Consider the following 24,937-nt stretch of genomic DNA (forward strand, 5'->3'; position numbering starts at 1 on the left):
AAGTTGTATACATCTCTCAAGTGGGGAAGGGCTGTTTTGCTGCCTACCATGTGGTCCCAACTACAATATCATCATCTCTCCTTTTACCCTCTTTAACTTATTTCTTTTGTTTTTATCATTTTGTATGGCTTACCACATCAAGACAGTATTTTTGCGCTGGAATGTGTACCAAGCATTAGAGTTAACCCAGGGGGAAGTGGGATTTATCTCAAATCCCAGGCTTTTAGTTTGGGATGCTGTCTTTGTGTTTAGTTGGTCTTGCTTTACCATACCCCCGCTAAATTAGAAGGTGATAATGAGTTTTATTAAGAATTTATTTATTCTCTAAGATACTACATCAACATCTTAGGAAAGAAAATAGATTCTTTTTTTTTTTCAGTTTGATTTTATATGCATTACGAGGAACTTGTTGAAATTTATGATATATTACACAAACATTCACTATATAGAACCAAGATTTTAAAAATATTCAAATGAAACATGAACCTGGTGGGAAATAGGATAATCATTTTATTTTAATTTACTATGAATTTGAGGTGAATTATTTTCAATATGTTCCATAGGCCAGCTACTTCTGAATTACCAAGGGCATGAAAAATTCTGCACCTCACTCAATACATGCTGAATCACAATGAAATTTTTTTAAAGATTTAGTTATTTATTTGAAAGTCAGAGTTACACAGAGAGAGGAGAGGCATATATAGAGAGAGGTCTTCCATTCGATGGTTCACTCCCCAATTGGCCGCAACGGCCAGAACTACACGGATCTGAAGCCAGGAGCCAGGAGATTCTTGCACCACGTGGGTGCAGGGGCCCAAGTATTTGGGCCATCCTCTGCTGCTTTCCCAGGCCATAGCAGAGAGCCAGACCAGAAGTGGAACAGCCAGGTCTCGAACCGGTGCCCACATGGGTTGCCTGCACCTCAGGCCAGGATGTTAACCCGCTGCACCACAGTGCCAGCCCCACAATGAAATTTTACATTTAAATTTTAGGCACTTTTAAATGATCATCTTGGCTCATAGGCATGCTGAAAATTCAGAAGTACTGCTTTAGATTCTTGGCTGAATTTGATGGTTAATTTACTTAATCTTGTTGATGACATAAGCAAGCAAAACAACAAAAATGATGTCTTATTTGTTAATAGAATGTTTTTATGTCTTTTATTTGAAGCTAATGAAAAATGAGAAATAGCAACAATTAAAACTTTCTGAATACTGTAAGTAAATTTTTTAACAGTCAGAAGCTTTTATTTAATAAATATAAATTTTGTAAGTACAACTTTTGGATTATAGCAGTTCTTCTCCCCATACCCACTCTCCTACCCCCCAGACCATCACAGCTCCTCCCATCCCATTTTTCATTAAGATTCATTTTTAATTTTATCTTTATATACAGAGGATCAGCTCTATACTGAGTAAAGATTTCAACAGTTTGCCCCCACACAGAAACACAAAGTATAAAGTACTGTGTGAACTAGTTTTATCGTTAATTCTCATAGTACAATGCATTAAGGACAGAGGTCCCTCATGGGGAGCAAGTGCACAGTGACTCCCATTGTTGATTTAACAGTTGACACTCTTATTTATGACGTCAGTAATCACCCAAGGCTCTTGTCATGAACTGCCAAGGCTATGGAAGCCTCTTGAGTTCACGAACTCCGACATTATTTAGACAAGGCCATAATCAAAGTGGAAGTTCTCTCCTCCCTTCAGAGAAGGGTACCTCCTTCTTTGATGGCCCATTCTTTCCTCTGGGATCTCACTCACAGAGATCTTTCATTTAGGTCATTTTTTGCCACAGTGTCTTGGCTTTCCACGCCTGAAATGCTCTCATGGGCTTTTTAGCCAGATCCAAATGCCTTAAGGGCTGATTCTGAGGCCAGAGTGCTGTTTAGGGTATTTGCCATTCTATGAGTCTGCTGTGTATCCTGCTTCCCTTGTTGGATCGTTCTGTCCATTTTAATTCTATCAGTTATTATTAGCAGACACTGGTCTTATTTATGTGGTCCCTTTGACACTTAATCCTATCTTCATGATCAGTTATGAAACTAAACTGATCACTTTAACTAGTAAGATGGCATTGGTACCTGCCAACGTAATGGGATTTGGAGTCCCATGGCACATTTATAGCTTACCCTTAGGGGTAAAGGACAGTTATTTAGATCTGTTTTCCCTCATGGTGCCTATAGCTTGGAATTCAATATTTCAGAGGTATACTAACAAGTCATAACCAGTGAGTGTTGATGATAAAAACAGAGTGTGATTGTGGATTCTTTACCAGTTCAAGCATTTGTGGAGCCTTACTTCCAAGCACACAGGTCAGAGTTTGTCAACAAATAACCACAGTAACAACACATTAGAGTTTGTCGGCAGCAATGCAGTGTACTATACATACTGCATGTTATTATACAGTATACATTGTCCCAGTGTCCTATCTATAAGACAGCTCTTTTAGAAGATTGATAATTTGAAATATACTCCATTCCTTGAAATAAAGTGGCAACCTGATTATAGAAAAGAGTTTTGTGAATACATTGCTTAAGTTACAGATCAGTTATATATGTATTTTTTGTTCAGTTAAACATTTAGTAACTTTCAGTAAAGTTTATACCATCATCATGGTGAATTTTAAAATATTTTCAAATGCTATCTAATCATTCACCTTTTACTTTTCTCAGAAAAAAGTAGAACTCTAAAAATATACTATATGTTTCAGAGTTACCATAAAGAGTTTATTAATTGCTCAATTTAAATTTTTGTGTGTCCTACATTTAGGACTATGGAGCATGATTAATATTACTACTTCTGAGGTACCTTTCTCTGAAGGGAGGAGAGAACTTCCACTTTGACTGTGGCCTTGTCTAACTAAGATTGGAGTTGGTGAACTCAAAAGGCTTCCATAGCCTTGGCAACTCATGACAAGAGCCGAGGGTGATTACTGATGCCATAAACAAGAGTGTCAATTTGTTAAATCAACAACAGGAGTCACTGTGCACTTACTCCCCATGTAGGATCTCTGTCCTTAATGTGTTGTACTATGTGAATTAACAGTATAACTAATAACTCAAATAGTACTTTACACTTTGTGTTTCTGTGTGGGTGCAAACTGTTGAAATCTTTACTTAGTATATACTAAATTGATCCTCTGTATATAAGGATAATTGAAAATGAATCTTAATGAAGAATGGGGTGGGAGAGGGAGTGGGAGATGGGATGGTTGCAGGTGGGAGGGAGGTTATGGGGGTGAAAAGCCACTGTAATCCAAAAGTTGTACTTTGGAAATTTATATTTATTAAATAAAAGTTAAAAAAAAGAAAATAGTTGGCATATGCCACAAGAATAAAAAATAAAACTGCTAACTGTTGAAGTGCTTAAAAAAAATTACTACTTCTGTGCCAGGGTTCTTGGTCTATGAAGCAGTTGTCAAAGTTGAATGATCTTGTTAAATTGCTTTTTGTACTTGTTAATTTTATATCAGCCAAATCTCCAAGACAGCACCCATTTTTTAAATTGTATCTTAATTTTATTATATAACATTACAAAAAATTTAAAAGCAGTAATTTTGACAGTGATATTATTATTATTAGAAAAAATTTAATTATAACTTTCTTTTTAAATTCAAAGCTCTATCTTCTTCATGCATCATTATAATTGACTATGTTGTATTAATTTCTTTGTGGTATTACTTTAATTATTAATATGAAAAAGGTGAGAAAAGAGAAAGGGCAAATGTAACCTTTTTTTTTTTCTCCAATGTGCTCTTTTTCTAATTCACATTTTAGAAGACCAAATATATTCCAGACATGAAGAAACTTTAATGTTGGCAGCTGTTAGTAACACATTGGCACTTCGGCCTCTGCTGCTTGGAAGCCTGCCAGTAGATTGTTTAAAGTTTGTGTGCCTTAAGGAACGGCTGGACTTTACAATAGCACTTGCTTTCCGATTTTGTAGTTCATCTGAAATATATTTATGTGATTTAAAGTGTTAACTTTCAAGTAGCCAGAAAATCCTAACTCGTTATTATGACGTACATTAAAAATAAGATGTTTTGGACAAACCAAGGCAATTTCACAATATAAGAGGATACTATTAATAATTACACTAGAACAACAGATGTGAACTTGGCTATTTTTGTCGGCTTTAATTAAACCCCAGTTAAGATAATTCAAACAGAATTAGTAACCTGTAAAAACATGTCATTTAGCTATAAGAAACCACCTTCAAATTCAGTGGCTTAAGACAATTACTGTTTTATTAACATTTGTGATGACTTAATTACCGTTATTAATTTTTATCATTCTTGTGTTGATGATTTGGACTGCAGTGGCTAAGAGGGCAAAGATACCTGGACAACTGAACTTTCTCCATATAGATTCTCATTCTACATGAATTGTTTACATTCTTGCAAAATATGCTGATATCCATACTGGGATTCCAAAGGTTTCATTCCAATAATAGCAGCAGTTTCAGAGTTTAAGAACTTATCATTTAAATCAAGTCTAGGTGCAAATTAGGCTTCTTGGGTTTTTGTTCCTTGGGAAGGCTCTTCATATGGGTTCCTACACACTAGACATGCAATGATGAGGCAGTTGCAGAATAACCACAATCAGTATTCCCAATCAAAACTGGAGGAATAGAAACTACATGGCTCAAATTGGTCCATAGCAATTCTGAATCCTCACTGGACACATAATTCCAGGCCACCTGCTTGGAGGATAGTGAGTTCTTTGGATATGACCTAAATCTGTTTCATCAGAATAGTTCATTGTTCCCTTGGGCATTTGTTCTGCCCTCTGGGCTCTTGGCTCTGTCTTCTGAAATCTGTCTCATTCAGTAAGAAGTGGTTTGAGTTAGCAGTTGAATAACTTTTTCAGCCTGCTTACTTGCCTGTGGAAAACTGAGAACCACAGAAGTGTTCTCATTTTGAAATTTCTGTGTCTTGACTAATCCAAGTTAATATGGCACCTTAAAAACCTTTTTTTAGGTCTTCTATTTATCATATTGTATCTACTCCATTAGAGAATGGTCCCATTCCCAATTCTTTTCAGAACAGATCGTCTTCCTACATTGGTCGGTATGTGAGAGTTTTGTGGAGCGAGTTCTTTTTTTCCTGGCAGAGATCAGTGGTTAAGGCTCCACTTTAAACCATTCAGCAGTTTTCAAAAAGTTATTACAACCACATACTTAATTTGATCTCTGACTGCTGTCTTTATTTTACTCTGGAAATACTCTGCCTGCAAGCCCTGTGTTGTCCATCTTCCCTTATAATTTTTCATACAAACTGAACATTTCCATCTTTAACTCCTCTCTGTGTTACAACTTACACAGCCGTAAGAAGTCAGTTCAGGGGCCCATTTTGTGGTGCAGCAGGTTAAGCTGTTGTTTGACATGCCTGCATTTGATTTCTGAGTGCCCATTTGAATCCTGGCTTTTTCTGATCTAGCTTCCCGCTAATGCACCTGGGAAGCCATGGATGATGGCCCACAAACGTGGGTCCTCCCCACCTACTTGGGAGACCCAGATGAAGTTTTAGGCTCATGACTTCAGGTTGACCCAGTCCTGACTATTGTAGCCATTTGGGGAGTGAACCAGTGGCTGGAAGTGTTCTTTCTCTCTCTCCCTCTCCCTCTCCCTCCAATTCTCTCTCCCTCTCCCTTTCCCACTTTCCCTCCCTACCCACCTTCTGTCTCTTCTTCTCTGCTGTCACTTAGCCTTTCAAATAAATTATCTTAAAAAAAAAAGAAAGAAGAAGCCAGTTCAACGTTCTGTCTGGAAATCTCCTTAGCCAGATTCACAAATTCATTATAGATTTTCTCTATTCCTGGTAACTGAAGAAGAGAGTTTGGTCAAGTATTTCACTATATGAGACTTAGATTGACTTTTTTTCCCATAGTCTACAAAGCCAGCTTAAAATTTTTTAAAGATTTCTTTCAGTGGTATTTTATAGTTTCTAGTGTGCAGGTCTTACACATATTTTGTTAAGTATGTTTCTGTTAATTTTATGTTTTAGAATGTTATAAATGTGTTGTATATTTCATTTTATTTTCTACTGTCTATTGTAAATATAGTATAAAGGATACAACTGACTTGTGTATATTAACCCTATATCCTGCAACTGTGTTAAAATCACATGTTTTTTTCTAGTGGGTTTTTAGAAAATTCCTTTTTTAAAAAGAAAGATTAATTTTATTTATTTTAAAAGAAGAGTGACAGAAAGAGAAGGGGAGAGGGAGAGAGAGAGATTTTCCATCTTGTGGTTCACACCCCAAATGGTCTCAATAGCTGGACCAGGTCAAAACCAGGGGCAAGGAATTCCATCTGGTTCTCCCACAAGGGTGCAAGGGCACAAATACTTGGGCCATCTTCTGCTGCCTTCTCAGGCACATTAGCAGGGAGCTGGGTGAGAAGTGGAGCATCAAGGACTCAAATAAGTGCTCTGATAGGGATGCCATTGTTGCAGGTGGCAGCTTAACCTGCTGTGCCACAACACCAGCTTCCTTAGTATTTTCTTCGTACATCCTGATGTATATACAAATAAAAGCAGTTTTGCTTCCTTTTTCCAATCTGTATTACCATCTTTTACTTGCCTTATTATATTGACTAGGGTCTCTAGTTACTGCTGAATAAGAATAGTAAGGTCGATATACTGGCCTTTTTTTCTTGTGAAGTGTTTAATCATTTACTGTTAAATATGCTACTAGCTGTGAGTTTTTCACAGATGTCCTTTACTGAGCTGAGGAAGTCCCTTTCTGCTCCTTGTTTACTGAGGGCTTTTGTTGGAAATGGATGCATTTTATTGTATGAAATTATACTTCAGGATGGCCCAAGTCCTTGGACCCTGGCTTCAGATCGGTGCAGTGCGCTGGCCGTAGCGGCCATTTGAGGGGTGAACCAACGGAAGGAAGACCTTTCTCCTCTCTGTCTCTCTCTCTCACTGTCTAACTCTGCCTGTCAAAAAAAATTAATTAACTAAAAAAAGAAATTATACCTCAATTTAAAAACTAATTTAATAAACATATTACATAGGGTACAGATTAAAAATTGAACAGAGCAGTGTTTTCTATTATACATACTAGTTTACAAGACAAATTGTGGAAAGTTTAGAAAGTTAATAAATTAATCGTAGACTTGATCTATTTTTTATTTCATCAATTATCACATTAAAGGTATAATCAAAATATTGTTTGAAGACTTTGCTTTTGGAAATGGAAAATAAATCTAAGAAAGGAATTGCTATATTTCCATTCCCTACAATCATATAATACTTCAAAACTCAGTATTATCTCTGTGTGATAAACATTGATATCTGAATTGCACTTTTCTAACTAGGCTGCACTGAGAGATTTGAATTTTTGTGCTTTTCCCTAGAATAATCCAGAATTTTTATGAGATTTAGAATTTATTTTCCTTATTTGATGTATAAATGCTATAGATACATTCTGTACAATGTTAATAATTCTTTAGGTTAATTTTAAATTAGTATGACAAGGTTTTGCTTCTATTTCTATACATAAATCACTTGCTTCTAGTGTTTCTAATTTTGTCATAACTTTTTTAATAGGAGTTACTTAAAGATCCATTATATATTGGACTGCGGCAGAGAAGAGTGAGAGGGACTGAATATGATGACTTTTTGGATGAATTCATGGAGGCAGTTTCTTCTAAGTATGTATATCTTTTTACATTTGAGTTGAATTTCAAAAATCTAAGATAACCTAATATAACTAACTATAAAAAGATCCAAGTCCAATGCAGTACGGCTTAACAATTAGAAGTTATTTAAATTAAAAAAGAACATATACTGTATATAATGTATGAATCAAAAAGAATGTGTGTTATATGTATTTATGTAGCTTTTCTATCTGTCTCATAGCTTTTAGCAATCAAATGGTAGTGTCATGCATCTGTCCCAAAAAAGTTATATCTGTATCTATCCCTGAAGATCCTTCTCTCTTAAAACAGTCTTAGAAGTTATGCTATTGAAATGCATGATTGTGTGAAATGATCCAGCGACTGCTGACTCGTGGCCCGACCAAGCCTGTTTACATTTATCTGCCGTCTGTACCTTGTTTCTTGCTGGTGATAACATCTGATGTTCTGTCACCTTTGTGGTCAGTTTCTGACCGTTTTTGGATAGGAGAATCAGAGAACAGGTGGTAAATGAGCATGAGTTGGTACAATCCAGAAGGATACATAGTAAAAGACACAGGATATCCAATCATCGTCTATGAATCCTTGATTAAATCTACAATGATTTATCAAAATGCAGTTGATATTTTCATATATTCTATTTAGCATTGGATTGTGCCACTGTAAAATTTTCCATTTTTCTCCTCATAAAAGACATTTCCAGCAAATTTAGTAATGTGTTCTGAAAGAATTTGGGATTTTTTTTTACACTGATAGTCATCCCTTTGTTACTATGGAGCCACAGAAACCATGTACTATTTAAAAACATATTGGTTGCCTTGGTTTTTCATAGAAACTAATCATGAGAATCAACTGTAACCAGAGATGTCCTTCTGGTTTCTTATACTGTTAAGAAGTTGTCTTCAAGAGCCAAAAGTACTTTTATCAGCCTACAAAGTATTTAGAATATATCAAATTTCTTATTACCTACAATTCTAGCACAGAGTATATATGCCAATTAGTATGGGCTACTTTATAAAAACATATGCTTGATGTATTATTTTATTTATTTGATTAAACTACAATTCTTTTTGTTATAAAGATTTACTTATTTATTTGAGATACAGTAATAGAGAGAGAGGTCTTCATCTACTGGCTCACTCCCCAAATGGGCACAATAGCCAGAGCTGGGCAGATCCAAAGCCAGGAGCCAGGGGCTTCTTCAGGGTCTCCCATGTGGGTACAGGGGCCCAAGCATGTGGGCATCTTCTAGTGCTTTCCCAGGCCATCAGCAGGGAGCTGGATTGGAAGTGGAGCAGCCGGGACTGGTACTGGTGCCCAAATTGGATGCTGGTGCTGCAGGCAGAGGCTTAACCTACTATGCCACAGCTCCGTCCTCAATCATATTTATTCTTTCAAATAGTTGAGAAACTTCCATTTAAGTGCAAGATTGCTTGATAAGTTAATTTCTAGTCATTTTGACATATTTAATTTTAAATGCTTTGCCCTGTAAGACTCTTAGGTAAGTTTTTTTAAAAGATTTATTTATTTATTTGAAAGTCAGAGTTACACAGAGAGAGAGGGAGAGGCGGGCGGGGGGGTGGGTGGGAGGGGTTTTCTATCTGCTAGTTCACTTCCCAAATGGCCGCAATGGCTAGAGCTGTGCCAATCCGAAGCCAGGAGCCAGGAGCTTCTTCCAGGTCTCCCTTGCAGGTGCAGGGGCCAGAGGACTTGGTCCATCTTGTACTGCTTTCCCAGGCAAGAACAGAGAGCTGGATCGGAAGTGGAGCATCCGGGACTCAAACTGGTGCCCATATAGGATGCTGGCATTGAAGGCGGTAGCTTTACCTGCTGTGCCACAGCACTGGCCCCTAAGGTTTTGATATTATCTGTAACTTTGTAAATAGCAACATTAATCAAGAGATTTTATAGACAGTACTATGAGTCTGTATAAAGAAAGGGAAATGCATTTTCCAACATAATTTGTTTCACTAGTTGTGAAAATAAAGTCTGTCTAAACAAGACAATCTCAACATACTTCAGTGATGGTGAAATAAAGATAGAAGAAGTCTTTCCGGGAAAAAAATTAGATATGAGCTAATTTTGAATATGTGTCAGTCTTGAATCAGAAAAAAAATGTGTTTTTAAAAACATTGTATTGACGAATTACTTAAGTTTTTTTTTTTTTTTTTTTGGACAGGCAGAGTGGACAGAGAGAGAGAGAGAGAGAGAGAGAGAGAAAGGTCTTTCTTTTGCCATTGGTTCACCCTCCAATGGCTGCCGTGGCCGGCGCGCTGCGGCCTGCTCACCGCGCTGATCCGAAGGCAGGAGCCAGGAGGTTTTCCTGGTCTCCCATGGGATGCAGGGCCCAAGTACTTGGACCATCCTCCACTGCACTCCCAGGCCATAGCAGAGAGCTGGCCTGGAAGAGGGGCAACTGGGACAGAATCCGGCACCCCAACCGGGACTAGAACCCAGTGTGCCGGCGCTGCAAGGTGGAGGATTAGCCTATTGAGCCAGGGTGCTGGCTAAGATCTTTAATAAGATAACTAGGATTGACAGGATTCAACAATTTTATTTTTAAAAGTTTTATTTATTGTTTTGAGAGGTGCAGGAGTAGAAAGAAGTCAGAATTTCTACCTGCTGGTTCACTCCCCCAGTTCCTACAGTGGCTGGAGAGCTGAAGCCAGGAGTCCAGATCTCATTCCAGGTGTCCCACATGGGGGCAGGAACCCACTACCTGCCAGGGTCTGCATTAGTAGCAAGCTGAAATTAGGAGCCAGAGTGGTGGATCCAAACCAGTACTCCAGTGTGTGATGCAGGCATCCTAACCAATGTAGAGTACCTATAAATCAGCAGTTGTACTTCTGGCTCTTCCCAAAGAAAAATGTCAATCACATTTGAAAACCAACTCCTGTCTTAACATAATTTTGGGAAAGTTTTCTAGAAGTTAAACCTAACATTACCTGATTAAATTGGGCAGTAGTCCTGAAGATGACCTCAGGATTATTTAAAAAGAAAACGTAACTTGAATTCAAGAAAAGAAATGATTGGTACAATTTGGGTTACTTGGACATCAGATTCTGAAATGAAGTTTAGTAAGAAGTGTCCTCAAGATCAACCTCACTTGGAAAGGAGGAGCAGAAACAGGACTGCAACATACAAAGGTTGAGGCTGTACTGCAACACGGCTTCACACATTGCCTCGAATAAGTTGATTGGGACCACTCCTAGCTGCTCCTTAAGGGGACACTAATTTCAGGCACTCCAACTTCCCCCAATAATATGTTTTATTATGTTTTAATTGATTTGAGACGTAGAGGGACAGAGAGGCACAGAGAGTTTCCATATGCTGGTTTATTCTTCAGATTCCCATGGTGGCCAGGGTGGGGTTAGGGCTTGAGCAAGGAGCCAGAAATGCAACCCATCTCTTTCATGGGCGCTATGAACACAGTTACTTGAGCCATCACCTGCTGCCTCCTAGAGTCAGCATTCATGGGAAGCTGGAGTGGGGAAGTGGGTGTCGCTCCCCCTCTTCGTGGAGGAACGACACAGGACCCTGCGCTGTTCTTTCGTCTGCTCGGCCCTCCCCGGGTTTGCTGCTGGTTCTTCCCGGGTTGGCTACTATCCCTTCCACCTCCGTGGAAGGGCAGTTCCCCCTGGCCGCATTCCCCACTTCCGCAGGGGAGCGGCACACCGCCGGCCGGCTTTCTCGGGGGCTGCACGGGTTCCCTTAGATGTTCCCCATAGATGTTCCTTGTGCATGCCGTCTCTCTCCTCCTTTATAGTCCTCCTCCGCCAATCCTAACTCGGCTGCCCACACGCCGAGTACGCTGCTCTCCTCCAATCAGTAGCAAGTCCTACAGTTTATTGGTTGAACTGGAGGCAGCTGTGCGGAAGCTGTTTACTTCTCTCCCAGCGCCATATTGTGGGAGAGCAGATGCATAGAATAAGTCTTAATTCCAGTAACTCAGTCTAGTCCGGATTGCTCCCCACAGATCCCCCTTTCTTTTTATTTTTTGGCGTTGATATGCGCCTGTCTTCGGTGTCCCGCAGCACACACTCTGCTCTACTTGCTAGAGTTGCCACAGGTTCTTACACGTCCTATCAATCAGGCAAACCGAATCCGGGTCCTCTCTTCGCCATGTTGTGAGGAGGTTTTTAGGCGCTGATGCGTGCCTGTATTCGGTGCCCTGCAGCGCATGCTCTGCTCTGCCCGCAGGGGCTTACAAGCCCTAACAATCAGGCAAACCGAATCCAAGCCTTCTCATTGCCGTATTGTGGGGGAGACTTATTAGTGTTGGTTCGTGCCTATCTTCGGTGACCTGCAGCTCATACTCTGGTCGAGCTGCTTGCTGGTGCTTACCGCCTTAATCAGGCAGACCGAATCCAAGCCTCCTAATTGCTGTATTGTGGGGAGGCCTTACTGATGTTAATTCGTGCCTGTCTTCGGTGACCTGCGGCGCATAAGCTGCTAGCCGCCCGCAGGTGCTCATCGCCTCACTTAATCAGGCAGACCGAATCCAAGCCTTCTCATTGCCATGCTGTGGGGAGGCCTTACTTCTCTATTTCTCTATCTCCGGGCATTCCTATTTCTCCCATTCCACTTCTATCTTCCAGCATTCCTATTTCTCTCACTTTACTTCTAAACTTCTATTTCTCTTATCCCTGCAGCTTCCCGGCGCCTCGCCCCGCCGGCGGGCTCCGCCCCGAGGCTGCTTCTCGGCGCCTCGCCAGCTCTGAGCCGCTTCAGCCCGCGCCTCTCTCATCTGCGCAGCTTCCCGGCTTTGCGCGGCTTGGCTTCGCGCGCTCCGCGGTCTCCACGCCCTTCGCGTCTGCACCACGGCCTCGCGCCAGCCCCGTTCCCTATCTATTCACGCCCCGTGCTCTCTCTGCACGCTGCGGCTTCCGGGAGTCACACAGCGTAGCTTGCGTCTCCGCCATTAGCATTCAATCTAAGTTCCCCAGGCTAGCCTGGCGAATTCAACCCAGCTTACATCTCCGCCCCACAGTTTGGCTTCCCGTCCTTTGCTCCCCGGGCTAATCAGACGGATCCCAACCAGGCTCACGTTTCAGCTTCTGGTTTCAACTTTTCGCCCCCTATTCCCGGGCTAACTTGAGAATCCCAAAGTGGCTTTCGTGTCCACCTCGGCCTGCCCCCTGCGGCTTCAATTTCCCTAACATTTTTCTCTACCCGGTATGTTTCCCCAAGCTTTCCTCCAACAATACTCCTCCCTCATTTCTCCTGGCCTCTCCCCACAGTCCGCATCCGAGTCTGTTTGTTCTAGCTTTCACTTTCGCTTTCGCCCTTAGAGATTTCTCCCAGCTTCCCCCGTAGTCCGTATCCGAATCTATGCCTAGGCTTTCAATAGCTTCCTCCGGCACCTTTTTCGTCCGGCTTTTCCCTAGGCTGTTTGCTAGTCTCTCTCTCCGGTAATTTCCACTTCTTCCCGTTTCTTCCCTCCTAAGTTTCATATCCGTCCTAGGTTTCCTATCCAAGTCATTTTTCCTATCCGAGTCACGGCACCATTATGTCGCTCCCCCTCTTCGTGGAGGAACAACACAGGACCCTGCGCTGTTCTTTCGTCTGCTCGGCCCTCCCCGGGTTTGCTGCTGGTTCTTCCCGGGTTGGCTACTATCCCTTCCACCTCCGTGGAAGGGCAGTTCCCCCTGGCCGCATTCCCCACTTCCGCAGGGGAGCGGCACACCGCCGGCCGGCTTTCTCGGGGGCTGCACGGGTTCCCTTAGATGTTCCCCATAGATGTTCCTTGTGCATGCCGTCTCTCTCCTCCTTTATAGTCCTCCTCCGCCAATCCTAACTCGGCTGCCCACACGCCGAGTACGCTGCTCTCCTCCAATCAGTAGCAAGTCCTACAGTTTATTGGTTGAACTGGAGGCAGCTGTGCGGAAGCTGTTTACTTCTCTCCCAGCGCCATATTGTGGGAGAGCAGATGCATAGAATAAGTCTTAATTCCAGTAACTCAGTCTAGTCCGGATTGCTCCCCACAGTGGGGAGCTAGAGCTAGTATCAAACCTGGGTCTTCCAATATGGGATATGAGTTTGCAACCACTAGACTAAACACTTGCTCCTATGTTGTTTTTATTTACTACCTTAGCAGGGTTGAGGTGGAGCAGCTTTAAATTCTTCCTCTGGGTTCCTTCAGCAATGATACCTCTTACAATATAGGCTAAGGACTTGGTATGTCTGTGTTGATTATACAGTTGAGACTTGAGCAGTCACCGCCTGGTGGGTCTATGCTGCAGTGGATCCATTATGAGATCAGTTTTGGCTGGGACTCCATTTGTTACTGGCCTCCATATACCTCTACTCTGACCGGGGGAATTGAGGGAGCCAGCTTGTTCATACATCCAACCTGAGTCCCATGTCATTTCTGCCTAGTAGTCCTAAAAACTTTTGGATGTTTTTTCTGCTGTGCACAGTTTCCTAAGTGAAAGGTTGCAGTCCTTGGGGGACTATTAATCCCCCCTTGGGGGATTAATCCCCCCCCTTGGGGGATTAATAATCCCCCCTTGGGGGATTATTACCCTGTGTAGTAGTTGTAGTAGTGTAGTAAGAACATCCCTTCTGGAAATTAGGCCTCTTCTTCAGTCTGTGAACTTCAGGCCTAAAAACGAACTCAGGTTTGGAAAATGAGCGAGAGTGACTTCATTGTGATAACTGCCATTAATTTTATGGCCATTCATCTTTGATGATTCGTGTGTGTGTGTGTGTGTGTGTGTCTGTGTGTGTGTGTGTGGAGAGAGAGAGGGAGGGAGGGAGGGAGGGAGGGAGGGAGAGAGAGAGAGAGAGAGAGGCAGGCCTTGCCACTCCTAGGATATTTTTATCCACCCGGTTCTTATGGTTAAACATCCTCAACTTGGGTTGTCATCCTCCTTGCCATCAGCGAACCGAGTTATGTCAGCCTTTTCTGCTGTCATCCCTGGCCTGCAGAGGAGAGCCACTGAACACCTTTGTTGTCTTCTTGCTACTATGTTTCTTACAGCTTTGGTAAATGAAGTGTTTTCTTCTCCTTCCTGTGCAATGTAATCATCCGATAGTGTGTATATTCTAGAAAGCCCACTTCTCTGAGCCTTGTAATCTCCTCTCCTGCAATCTTCTCCAGCATTTCAGCCATATTAAGTATGAGCCATTTGTTTGTTCATGTTTCTAAGAAACACCTAGAAGTGAGACTGAACCATCTGGGATTCTTGCCAGTTATTAAATCATGTGTCTTAAGTGAATGCCTCTAAATAGATAAACTTTCTCTTATCTAATCTTAGGTTTCAGACCATTTGACAAATATTCTGAAAATTAGCCCCAAATGTGCTCTTTTGGCAAAATATAAAACTGTGTAGACCTTACAGTTCATGTAGCATATAGTCCTTTTCTTCTTTATTTTTATTTTTATTTTTTTTTATTTTTGACAGGCAGCGTGGACAGTGAGAGAGAGAGACAGAGAGAAAGGTATTCCTTTGCCGTTGGTTCACCCTCCAATGGCCACTGCGGCTGGCGCGCTGCGCTGTCAATGGCAGGAGCTAGATACTTATCCTGGTCTCCTATGGGGTGCAGGGCCCAAGTATTTGGGCCATCCTCCACTGCACTCCCGGGCCACAGCAGAGAGCTGGCCTGGAAGAGGGGCAACCGGGACAGAATCCGGTGCCCTGACCGGGACTAGAACCCGGTGTGCCGGCACCGCTAGGCGGAGGATTAGCCTAGTGAACTGCGGCACCGGCCGTCCTTTTCTTTTACCAGTTCTAGGATATCCTGTTTAGATTTTGTTGTAATGTAACATTGGTTGTAGGCCTAAGAGGGGAGGAAGGACTACATCGGGCTTAGAGGGTCACTGTGGTCCTGTAGGGGAGAAGTATCTGTGTTCTTCTACTCCCAAAGGGAAAAAGGGGAAGAGCACTTTTGTGGCATCAGAAAGTTCGTAGGAATTTGGGCATTCAGGATTTTGGGAGAGGGGCAGGTGTTTTGTCCAATGTTTAAGTTGCCCTTTGGATATCCATATCCCTTATCAGAATACATTGGTTCAAGTTCCATCTCTGCTCCTGATCCAGCTTTCTGCTAATGCGTACTCTGGGGCCTGCAGGTGATAGTTTAAAGTGTTGGTCCCTGTCACCCACTTGGGAGACCTGGATAGAATTATTGGTTCCTGAATTTGGCCTGACACAGTCCTGGCTGTTGTGGGAGTTTGAGAAGTAAATCAGTAGATCAAAGCGCTCTCTGTGTCTCTCTCTGTCTCTCTCTATATATATATCTGTGTGTGTGTGTGTGTGTGTGTGTGTGTGTGGCTGCCTGCCTGTCAAATAAACTGAATGCAAAAAAGTATATTGGAAGACATCCAATCAGACATCCCATCTCTGAGCCAGGATCCTTCTTTCCCAATCAGGAACCTCACTTAGCAGATCTGCCCTAAACATATTGAAGCTTGACTGCTGTGATAGTAAGCCCTTTTCCTGAAGCTTTCTCTGCCCAGAAACTATAGAATCTGCTTGAAAGCATCTTTGTGGGTTTTTGTTTGTGTTTTAATTTTATTTTATTTTTAAATTAATTTTAACAGATTCAATGTGCTTTGTATATACAATTCTAAGAACATAATGATATTCCCTTCTTCTCTCACCCTGTCCCTCCCCTCTCTCCATTCTGCCCTCCTTCCTTCTCCCTTTCTTTAGTTTTTGACATAACATATTTTAAATTTCCATTATAGTAAAAATGCTTAATACATCATCAAATAAGAAGTTCAATAAGTAAAAACCAAAAGGGCACTAGTTTAGTGGGAATATAGACAGTGACTATAAAACAATAAATGAATGGAAAAGTGACCATTTCACTATTTAAATAAATTTAAAAGTAATCATAGATCATTAAAGTTATATTAGTATAATATTTTTAGCCATTGGTTTCATAAAGATATAAAGCAAACGTATAAAACTGTATTTGCAGCAATACCGATAAACACAGACATTTCTTTTTTGTTTGTTTTTCAAATTTTAGCTCCCACATAAAAAGAACACGTGGTATTTGTCTTTCTGTCTGACTTATTTCACTCAATATTATATCCTCCAGTTGTATCCATTTTGCTATGAATGGTAGAATTTCACTCTTTTTATAGCTAAATTATATTCCATTGTGTTTCTCTGTGACATTTTCTTTATGCATTCATTTGATGATGGACACCTAGGTTGGTTCCAATTTTTGGCTATTGTGAACAGTGCTATGAACACGGTGGTACAGGTACCTCTTTGATACATTGTATTCAAGTATTTTGGATATATACCCAAGAGTGGGATTTCTGATCAGATGGCAAGTATATTCCAGTTTTTTTTTTTTTTTAAGAAATCTCCACACTGTTTTCCACAGTGGCTGACTAATTTACATTCCCACCAATTATCCATATCCTCACCAGCATTTGTTACTCTCTGTGTTTTGGATTTGAACCATTCATATGGTGCTGAGGTGATACTTCTTTGTGGTTTTGGTTTGTGTTACCCTGATGGCTAGTGATGTTGAATAGCATTTCATATATTTTTTGGCCATTTGTATTTATTCTTTTGAGAACTGTCTATTAAAGTCCTTTGCCCATTTCTCAGCTGGATTCCTTATTTATTGTTGTTGAATTTTTCAGTTTGCTGATGTATTTGGAATATTAATCCTTTGTCAGATAGATTGTTTACAAATATTTTTCCCTTTCAGTTGGCTGTTTCTTCACTGTGTTAATTTTTTTTTTTTTTTGCTGTGCAGAAGCTTCTGAGTTTGATATACTGCTATTTATTTAGTTTTGCTTTTGTTTCTTGTACTTTAGAGGTCTTGTCCAAGGAGTCATTCCCAACACCAATGTTTTAGAGTGTTTCCCCTATGTTTTTCTCCAGCAGCTTCAGTCTCCAGTCTTAAATTTAGGTCATTCATCCATCTTGAGTGGATTTTTGTATATGTTGAGAGGTGCAAATATAATTTCATTCTTCTACATATAAACAAAGAGACTATCCTTACTCCACTGTGTGGTCTAAGCACTTTGTCAAACATCAGTTGGCTGTATGTATGTGGATTAATTTCTGGGCTGTGTGTTCTATTCAATTGATCTATGTGTCAGTTTTTATGACCGTACCATGCTGTTTTAATTAACATAGCTTTTAGTATGCTTTGAAGTCAGGTATTTTGATGCCTGCTGCTTGATTTTTCCTGTTCGGATCACTTTGGGTATCCTGGGTATTTTGTGATTACATATGAATTTTATTATTACTAGAAAAAATTTTGTAAAGAATGTCACTAGCATTTTGGTGGGGGTTGCATTGAATCTGTAGAATGTTTTTGGTAATATAGACGTTTTCATGGTACTGATTCTTCTTATCCATAAGCAAGAAATATCTTTCTAATTTTTTGTGTCCTTGATGATTTCTTAAATCAATGTTTGATTATTTTCATTGTACAGATATTTCACTTTTTGGGTTAAATTTATTCCTAAATATTTTAATTTTTTGTGGCTATTGTGAATAGGATTTCTTTCTTGATTTCCTTTCAGTGAGTTCATCATTAGTATACAAAAAGCTGCTGTTTTTTGTGTTTATTTTGTAACCTGCAACTTTACCGAATTGGGTTATCAATTCTAACAGCTTTTTGGAAGTGTATTTAGGTTTTTCCATGTATAACATCATGTCATCTGCAAGCAAGGATAACTTGACTTCTTTTCCAATTTTAATGCCCTTTATTTCTTTCTCCTCCCTAATTGCTCTCACTAAAACTCTCAGCACTATATTGTTCCAGATCTGAGGGGAAATGCTTTCAGCTTTTCCCCATTCAGTATGATATTTGCTGTTGGTTTGCTTATATAGCCTTTATTTTTTGAGGAATTGTTTTTTTTTTTATAGGAACATTCTTATAATTTTGAGAAATGTTCCTTCTATACAATTTGTGGAGGATTTTTTCATGAAGGGGTATTGGATCTTATCAAATGCCTTCTCTGCAACTATTGAGATGACCATATGGTTTTTGTTCTTCAACATATTTATGTGATTTATGATGTTTATTGATTTGCAAATGTTGGCCATGCTTGTATTTCTGGGATAAATCCCACTTGATCGTGACATATGATCTTTTTGTTGTGGTTTTGGATTCAATTTGCTAGTATTTTGTTGAAAATCTTGCATGTATGTTCATTAAAGATATAGGTCTGTAGTTTTCTATTCATGTCATGTCTTTGTTTTTGTTATCAAAGTAACATTGGCCTCATGAAAAGAGTTTGGCAGAGTTCCATTCTGTTAATATTTTGGAATAGTTTGAAGAGTAATGGAGTTACTTCCTGTTTGAATGTTTTGTAGAATTTAGAAGTAAAGCCATCAGGTCCTGGACTTTTCCTTGGTGGAAGCCTTTTGATTACTGCTTCGATTTCATTTCTTGTTATGGATCTGTTTATGTTGTCTCTGTCTTCTTGAGTTATCTTGGTATGTTATATGAATCAAGGAATTTATCCATTCATTTGAGATTTTCCAGTTTTTTAGCATATAGTTCTACATAGTAGTTTCTTATGATCCTTTTTATTCATTTTTAATGTCTCCTTTTTCATCTAATTTTCTTTGTTTGAGTCTTTTTTTCTTTGTTAGTCTGGCTAGAGGTTTATCTATTTTGTTTATCTTCTCAAAAAACAACTTTTTTAATTTTGCTGATATTTTGTATTTTTTTTAGTTTCAATTTCAATTTTTTCTGCTCTGATCCTTTTTATTTCTTGCCTCTTGCTGATTTGGGATTTGGTTTGTTCTTGTTTTTCTGTCTTCAATATGCATCATTAGATCTTTAATTTGAGACTTTTTTTTAATGAAAACACTTAATACTGTAAAATTCCATCTTAATACTGCTTTTGCTTTATTCCTTGGGTTTTAATATGTTGCATTTCATTTATTTCAAAAAGCTTTTTATTTCCTTTTTAATTTCCTCAATGACCCATTAACTTGCTATAGCATGTTATTTAATTTCCAAGTGTTTATGAGTGTTCTATTGTTCTTCTTGTTGATTTCTAGTTTTATACCTTTATGATCTGAGAAGATACATGATACAATGTCAGTCTTTTTAAATTTGCTGAGACTTGATTTGTGGCCTAGCATGTGGTATATCCTAAAAAATGTTCTATGTGCTGATGGGAAGAACGTGTGTTCTATAGCGGTGTCCTGTTAGGTCAGTTTTTTGATAGTATGTTTCAATTCTGATGTATCTTTATTGAGTTTCTGCCTAATGACCTGTCCATTGATGACAGCGAGGTATTGAAATCACCCAATATTGTATTGGAGTCTATCCCTTTAGATCTAATAGTATTTGCTGTATATATCTGTGTGGTCTTGGGTGCATACATATTTATCATTGCTGTGTTTTCTTGATGAATTGAACCTTTTTATCAAAATATAATGCCCTTCTTTATCTCTTTTTACTGCCCTTTATCTCTTTTTAATGTCCTTCCTTATCTCCATTTTATCTGATACCAGGATAGCTATGCCTGCTCTCTTTTGCTTTCTGTTTGCCTGGAATATCTTTTTCCAACCCTTCACTTTCAATCTGTGTGTATATTTGTAAAGTGAGTCCATCATATGCAGCATACAGTGGGGTCATGTTTTTTTTTTTTTTTTTAATCCATTCAGCCAGCCTAAGTCTTTTGGTTGGTGAATTTAATCCATTTACATTCAAGGTTGGTATTGATAGATAAGAATTAAGACCTGTCATTTTGTTGATTGGATAATGATTCTGCCTGTTCTGTTAGTGAATTTGGTGATATCCTGTGTTTTCATGATATTTACTTCTAATGCAGGATGCCCTTCAGAATTTCTTGTAAGGCTGGTCTGGGTGTGGTGAATATTAGCAGTTTTTGCTTATATGAAAAATGCTTTATTTTACCTTTACTTTTAAAAGATAGTTTCACTGGATATATCATTCTTAGTTGGAAGTTTTTTTCTTGTAAGTCCTTGAATATATCATCCTATTCTCTACTGGCCTGTATGGTTTCCACTGAGAAGTCTGGTGTTAATCTAATTGGTTTTCCTTTGTACAAAACTTGACACTTTTCTCTTACTGTCTTTAGGATTTTCTCCTTTTGACAATTTGATGACAATATGCCTTGGAGAAGAACTTTTTTGGTTGAGTCTGCTTGGGGTTCTTTGAGCTTCTTGTATATTGATGTCTGTCTATTTTGAGACCTGGTTTTGAGAAACGATCAAAAATTATTTTTATGTAGCAGGTTCTCAATGCCATTTTCCTTTACTTCTCCTCCAGGAATGCCTATAATATGAATATTTGGTCATTTAATGGTATGTCTTATTTCATATAGACTTTCTTTATTCTTTTTAATTCTTTTCTCTTTATTTTTGTCTGTTTGGATTATTTCAAAATTCTTGTCCTTTAGGTCAGAAGTTTGTTCCTCCACTTGGTCTATTCTGCTGTTATAGCTCTCAATTATATTATTTATTTCTCTTATTGAAAATTTCATCTCCAAAATTTCTATTTGGTTCTTAATAAGCTCTATCTTCTTATTAATATTTTCCTTCATGTAACTCATTGATTTACTCATTTCTTTAATCTATATGTATTCTTTTGCATCTCATTGAGTTTCCTTATAATCATTATTTTGAATTCTATATCATTTTGTAGAATTCCTTCAGTTCATGATCTAATTCTGGAGGAATATTGCGTTGTTTTGAAGACATCATGCTACCTTGCTTCTTCATGTCTTCTTGTCCCTATGTTGACCTATTCCCATTTGGTATACACGTCCCTTCTTCTTTATGGACTAGATTTGATTGCAAAAGAGTTTATTGTTTAGCTGGATTGCAGGGTATCACTCGGCTTGTTGCTGTGGCTTTGGTTCTAAGTGAGTCAGGAGTATAGTCTCTGAGTGATTTGTTTTGTCTTAATCCATGTCAGCTGAGTCTATAAGTGACACTGTGGATTAGTCTGCTGCAGTTTGTAGTGATAGAAGTGTGGCTTTGAGTTGAATAAGGGCTTTCTCAGGTGTGCAACTTTGGTCCACAGAGAGTTCAGTGCCAGTCTCCCTGGCAAATGTGATAGCCAGAGCCTTGTTCTTAGTGCTGAGGGGGACAAGGGTGGCCGCTCCCTTGTTTTACTGGCAAGCCTAAGTGATTCCAGGCTTTTTACACCAATAGCTGTAGCTCTAGAACTGTGCATTACAGATGGACCCTTCCTCAGTTCCTGCTAGGAGGGTCCAACTGGAGAGGTGGCTGGTAATATCAACAGCATAGTCCTAGATTTAGGGGATTTGAACTGAACTCCGATCAGTCCTACAGCATGACCACAAGGTATACCAGGGATTTTACTCTGAAGTCCAGAGAGGTGAAATGCAAGTAGGTTCTTCTGAATGTCTACCAGGTAAATTCCAGTATCACAGGGAAATTTAGGATGAATTGTTACAGCCCTGGTGTTGGAGGTGTTGTGAGTTCATTACCCAGCTTTCCCAGCGTGGGAGCAGATTTTTTTCATGAGGCTGATTCTGAGAAAGCCCCCAGAAGCTAAGGTGACTCCCCCTTGCTCATGTAGGGTGTGCATTAGTGTAGCTCTGGGGCTAATGCCCTGAAACTCCCACAGTTGCAGGATGGAGGGGATCTGTCCTCTGCCTAACACATTGCCCTGACTGAGTATGACGCTGGTAGGAGAACAGGTGTACTGCGTGACTTGGCACGGCCAAGTATGGGGCTCTGTGGGAGTGGGAAAGGGGTAGGAAGCAAGACGGCTCCCCTGCTGCAAGCCCGCCAGTTGCTCAGACCCCAGTCAGCTCTCCAGGCTGATGTGAAGGTTCGCTGATAACTGTCTAATTCCCTTTCAGCTAAAACTCAGCGGAGCACAGGGCAATTTCTTCCTCACTTGATGTGGTAAGATGGTGGCTTACAGCTAGTAGCTGGCTGTGCTGCATGGCTGGCTACAGTAGTGTCTCTGTGTTCTCTTGTCCCATGGAGTATTTATTTTGTTGTTGTTGTTTTTTTTTTAGCTTCACTGAAAATTTCCATCAGTCAAACTCCTGGAAGCATAGTCCTTTCTTTGTTCTTTTCATATCCTAGAGTAGCTTAACCCAGTGTGGCTTTCCCCTGCTCAGCCATCTTGAATCTGAAAGCATCTTTGTATCTGACAAGACTTTTGGTTTTCATATTGGCAATTTCCGGCCTCAACTTTCTGTGATCTTTTCCCACCATTTTTATAGTTATTGTTTCTCCTGTAAGTCTGAAATACCATTCCAGCTAACATGTTCCCTCCCACTGATATACCATCTCAACTCATTTCTGGTGAGAATTTTGACAGTTGGACCGCCACTTTGTGCCAGGAGTTCTTTGTGATCCACCTGCCAACAGTTTGTGGTCTTCAATGACAGCCTGGCTTTGAGTAAGTGCGATGTAAAACCCCATTGTAGCCCGTGCTTTCTCAGACCACTTCTGGCACCAACTGTCACATATTAGGGTACCTGGGAGGCATATTCTAAAATGAAATGTAATGTTTAAAGTTTTGTTTGAGGTACCTTTAGGATTAACACATCTGGAAAAGAGACATCGAAGGAGGAATGGGGAGAGGGAAGAAGTTTAACTGCATTTCAAGTCCAGTGACATCTTCCATTGACTCTGTGGGGAATTCCAAGCTTCAGTGGCACTTCATAATTATCATCAATTGGGCAAAGATGACCATGCTTTTATATTTCAATATCAATTAGTCAGTGGGTATTGATCACCCTGAGAAAGCACTCAGGTCACACTCTAGGGTGAAGCGACTCATGCGGCTAACGTAATCTCTGGGACAGCAGTGGTGGATCTGAGTGGCCTACCACAATGACTGAATTCACAGGGTAGTGATTAGTTAGCCATTAATTCATATCTCCAGTGGAGTAACAGAAATCTATTTCCCTAATCCTTGCCTGTTCAATAGTTTTACCAATTATTCCTAGTAATTCCACATATGAGAATATAGGTTAAGAAAATAATTAGAGAAATCTAGGTAAAGAAAAATATTTCATGCCCAAATTGTTCACTGAGCATTTTTGTGACAAAATTTTTTCATTTATTTTTAAAGATTTATTTGAAAGAGTGAAAAAGAGGAAGATACAGAGAAAGAGAGAGAGAGATCTTCAGTTTGCTGGTTCATTCTCCAAATGGCTACAGCTGCAGGGACTGGGCCAAGCTGAAGCCAGGAGCCAGGAACTTCATCCATGTCTCCCATGGGGGTGGCAGGGGCTCAAGCACTGGGGGCGTCTTGCAGTGATCTCCCAGGCACAGTAGCAAGGAGCTGGATTGGAAGTGGAAGAGCTGAGACTTGAACTGGCGCCCATTTGGGATGCTGACATTATAGCGGTTTAACCTGCTGTGCCACAGTGTCAGTCCTTGTGACAGAATTTTCTTTCAGAACAAAACACTCCTTGCTTTGCTCCTACTGCACTGATTGCTCCTTTGTATTTCTTTGGCAACCCTGTTGTCTTCCTGTTTCTGAGGCTGAAAATATAAGAATTACCACATAAAACCTGTTAGCTTTCTTTGCAGTATATCCAGGATCTAACCATTTCTTGTTACCTTAATTAATTCTTCCCTTATTTGAACTTGCATTATGGCAATAATCTCTAACTGCTTTTACTGCTTGCTCCTTCGTAGCACATTAGTTTGTTCACAACATAAAACCAAAATAAGTAATTTCTCTGCTCAAAACCCATCAAAGGCTTGCCTACTCTTTCATGCAGAATGAAAACAAGTTCTTGCAACAGTGAACAAGGCCATGGGCCATCTGGCTTCTTGTCACCTTTATCACATTATCTCTTTCTAGATTTTACCCTGTCCTACTTTATTTTGGCCTGCTAGCTATTTTTCTAACTCAAGCCAAGTTAAGACTTTGAATTTTGTCTACTTGGAGTCCTCACCATCCTTGACTCCACCCAGTTGTCAACATGGTTAGATCTCTTCTCTCCTTTACCTTTTCCTAAAATGTTTTCTTCTCAGTGAGGCCCTCGTTGTCCAATCTGTTTAAAGTTTTACCCCCAACTCATTTCCCTCCTTCCCTGCATTTATCAGTATCAGACATGTTTATATTTAATTATTTGTGTTCTGCTTATATCCATGTATAAGTTCCATGAGAGTAGACAATTTTCTCTTTCCTTCTCCATATTCCCCATTTTTAAAGCTTCACCTAGTATGCTATAAGTACTCAAGAAATAATTGTAAGCCGGCGCCGTGGCTCAATAGGCTAATCCTCCACCTTGCGGCGCCGGCACACCGGGTTCTAGTCCCGGTTGGGGCGCCGGATTCTGTCCCGGTTGCCCCTCTTCCAGGCCAGCTCTCTGCTATGGC

At 40.0% G+C, this 24,937-nt stretch overlaps 1 protein-coding gene across 1 annotated transcript in view; it reads left to right on the forward strand.

Moving 5' to 3' along the window:
- ME1 (malic enzyme 1) overlaps positions 1-24,937 on the forward strand; it is a 239,911-nt gene that overhangs the window by 109,039 nt on the left and 105,935 nt on the right. The window contains exon 6 of the mRNA XM_002714552.6: positions 7,561-7,664. Within this exon, the coding sequence (XP_002714598.2) occupies positions 7,561-7,664 (104 nt within the window). The remainder of the gene's footprint in view (positions 1-7,560; positions 7,665-24,937) is intronic.

This window comes from Oryctolagus cuniculus, chromosome 5, assembly GCF_051225735.1.
Source record: "Oryctolagus cuniculus isolate XC-2025 breed Fujian yellow rabbit chromosome 5, ASM5122573v1, whole genome shotgun sequence".
In the NCBI taxonomy this organism is placed as follows: domain Eukaryota; kingdom Metazoa; phylum Chordata; class Mammalia; order Lagomorpha; family Leporidae; genus Oryctolagus; species Oryctolagus cuniculus.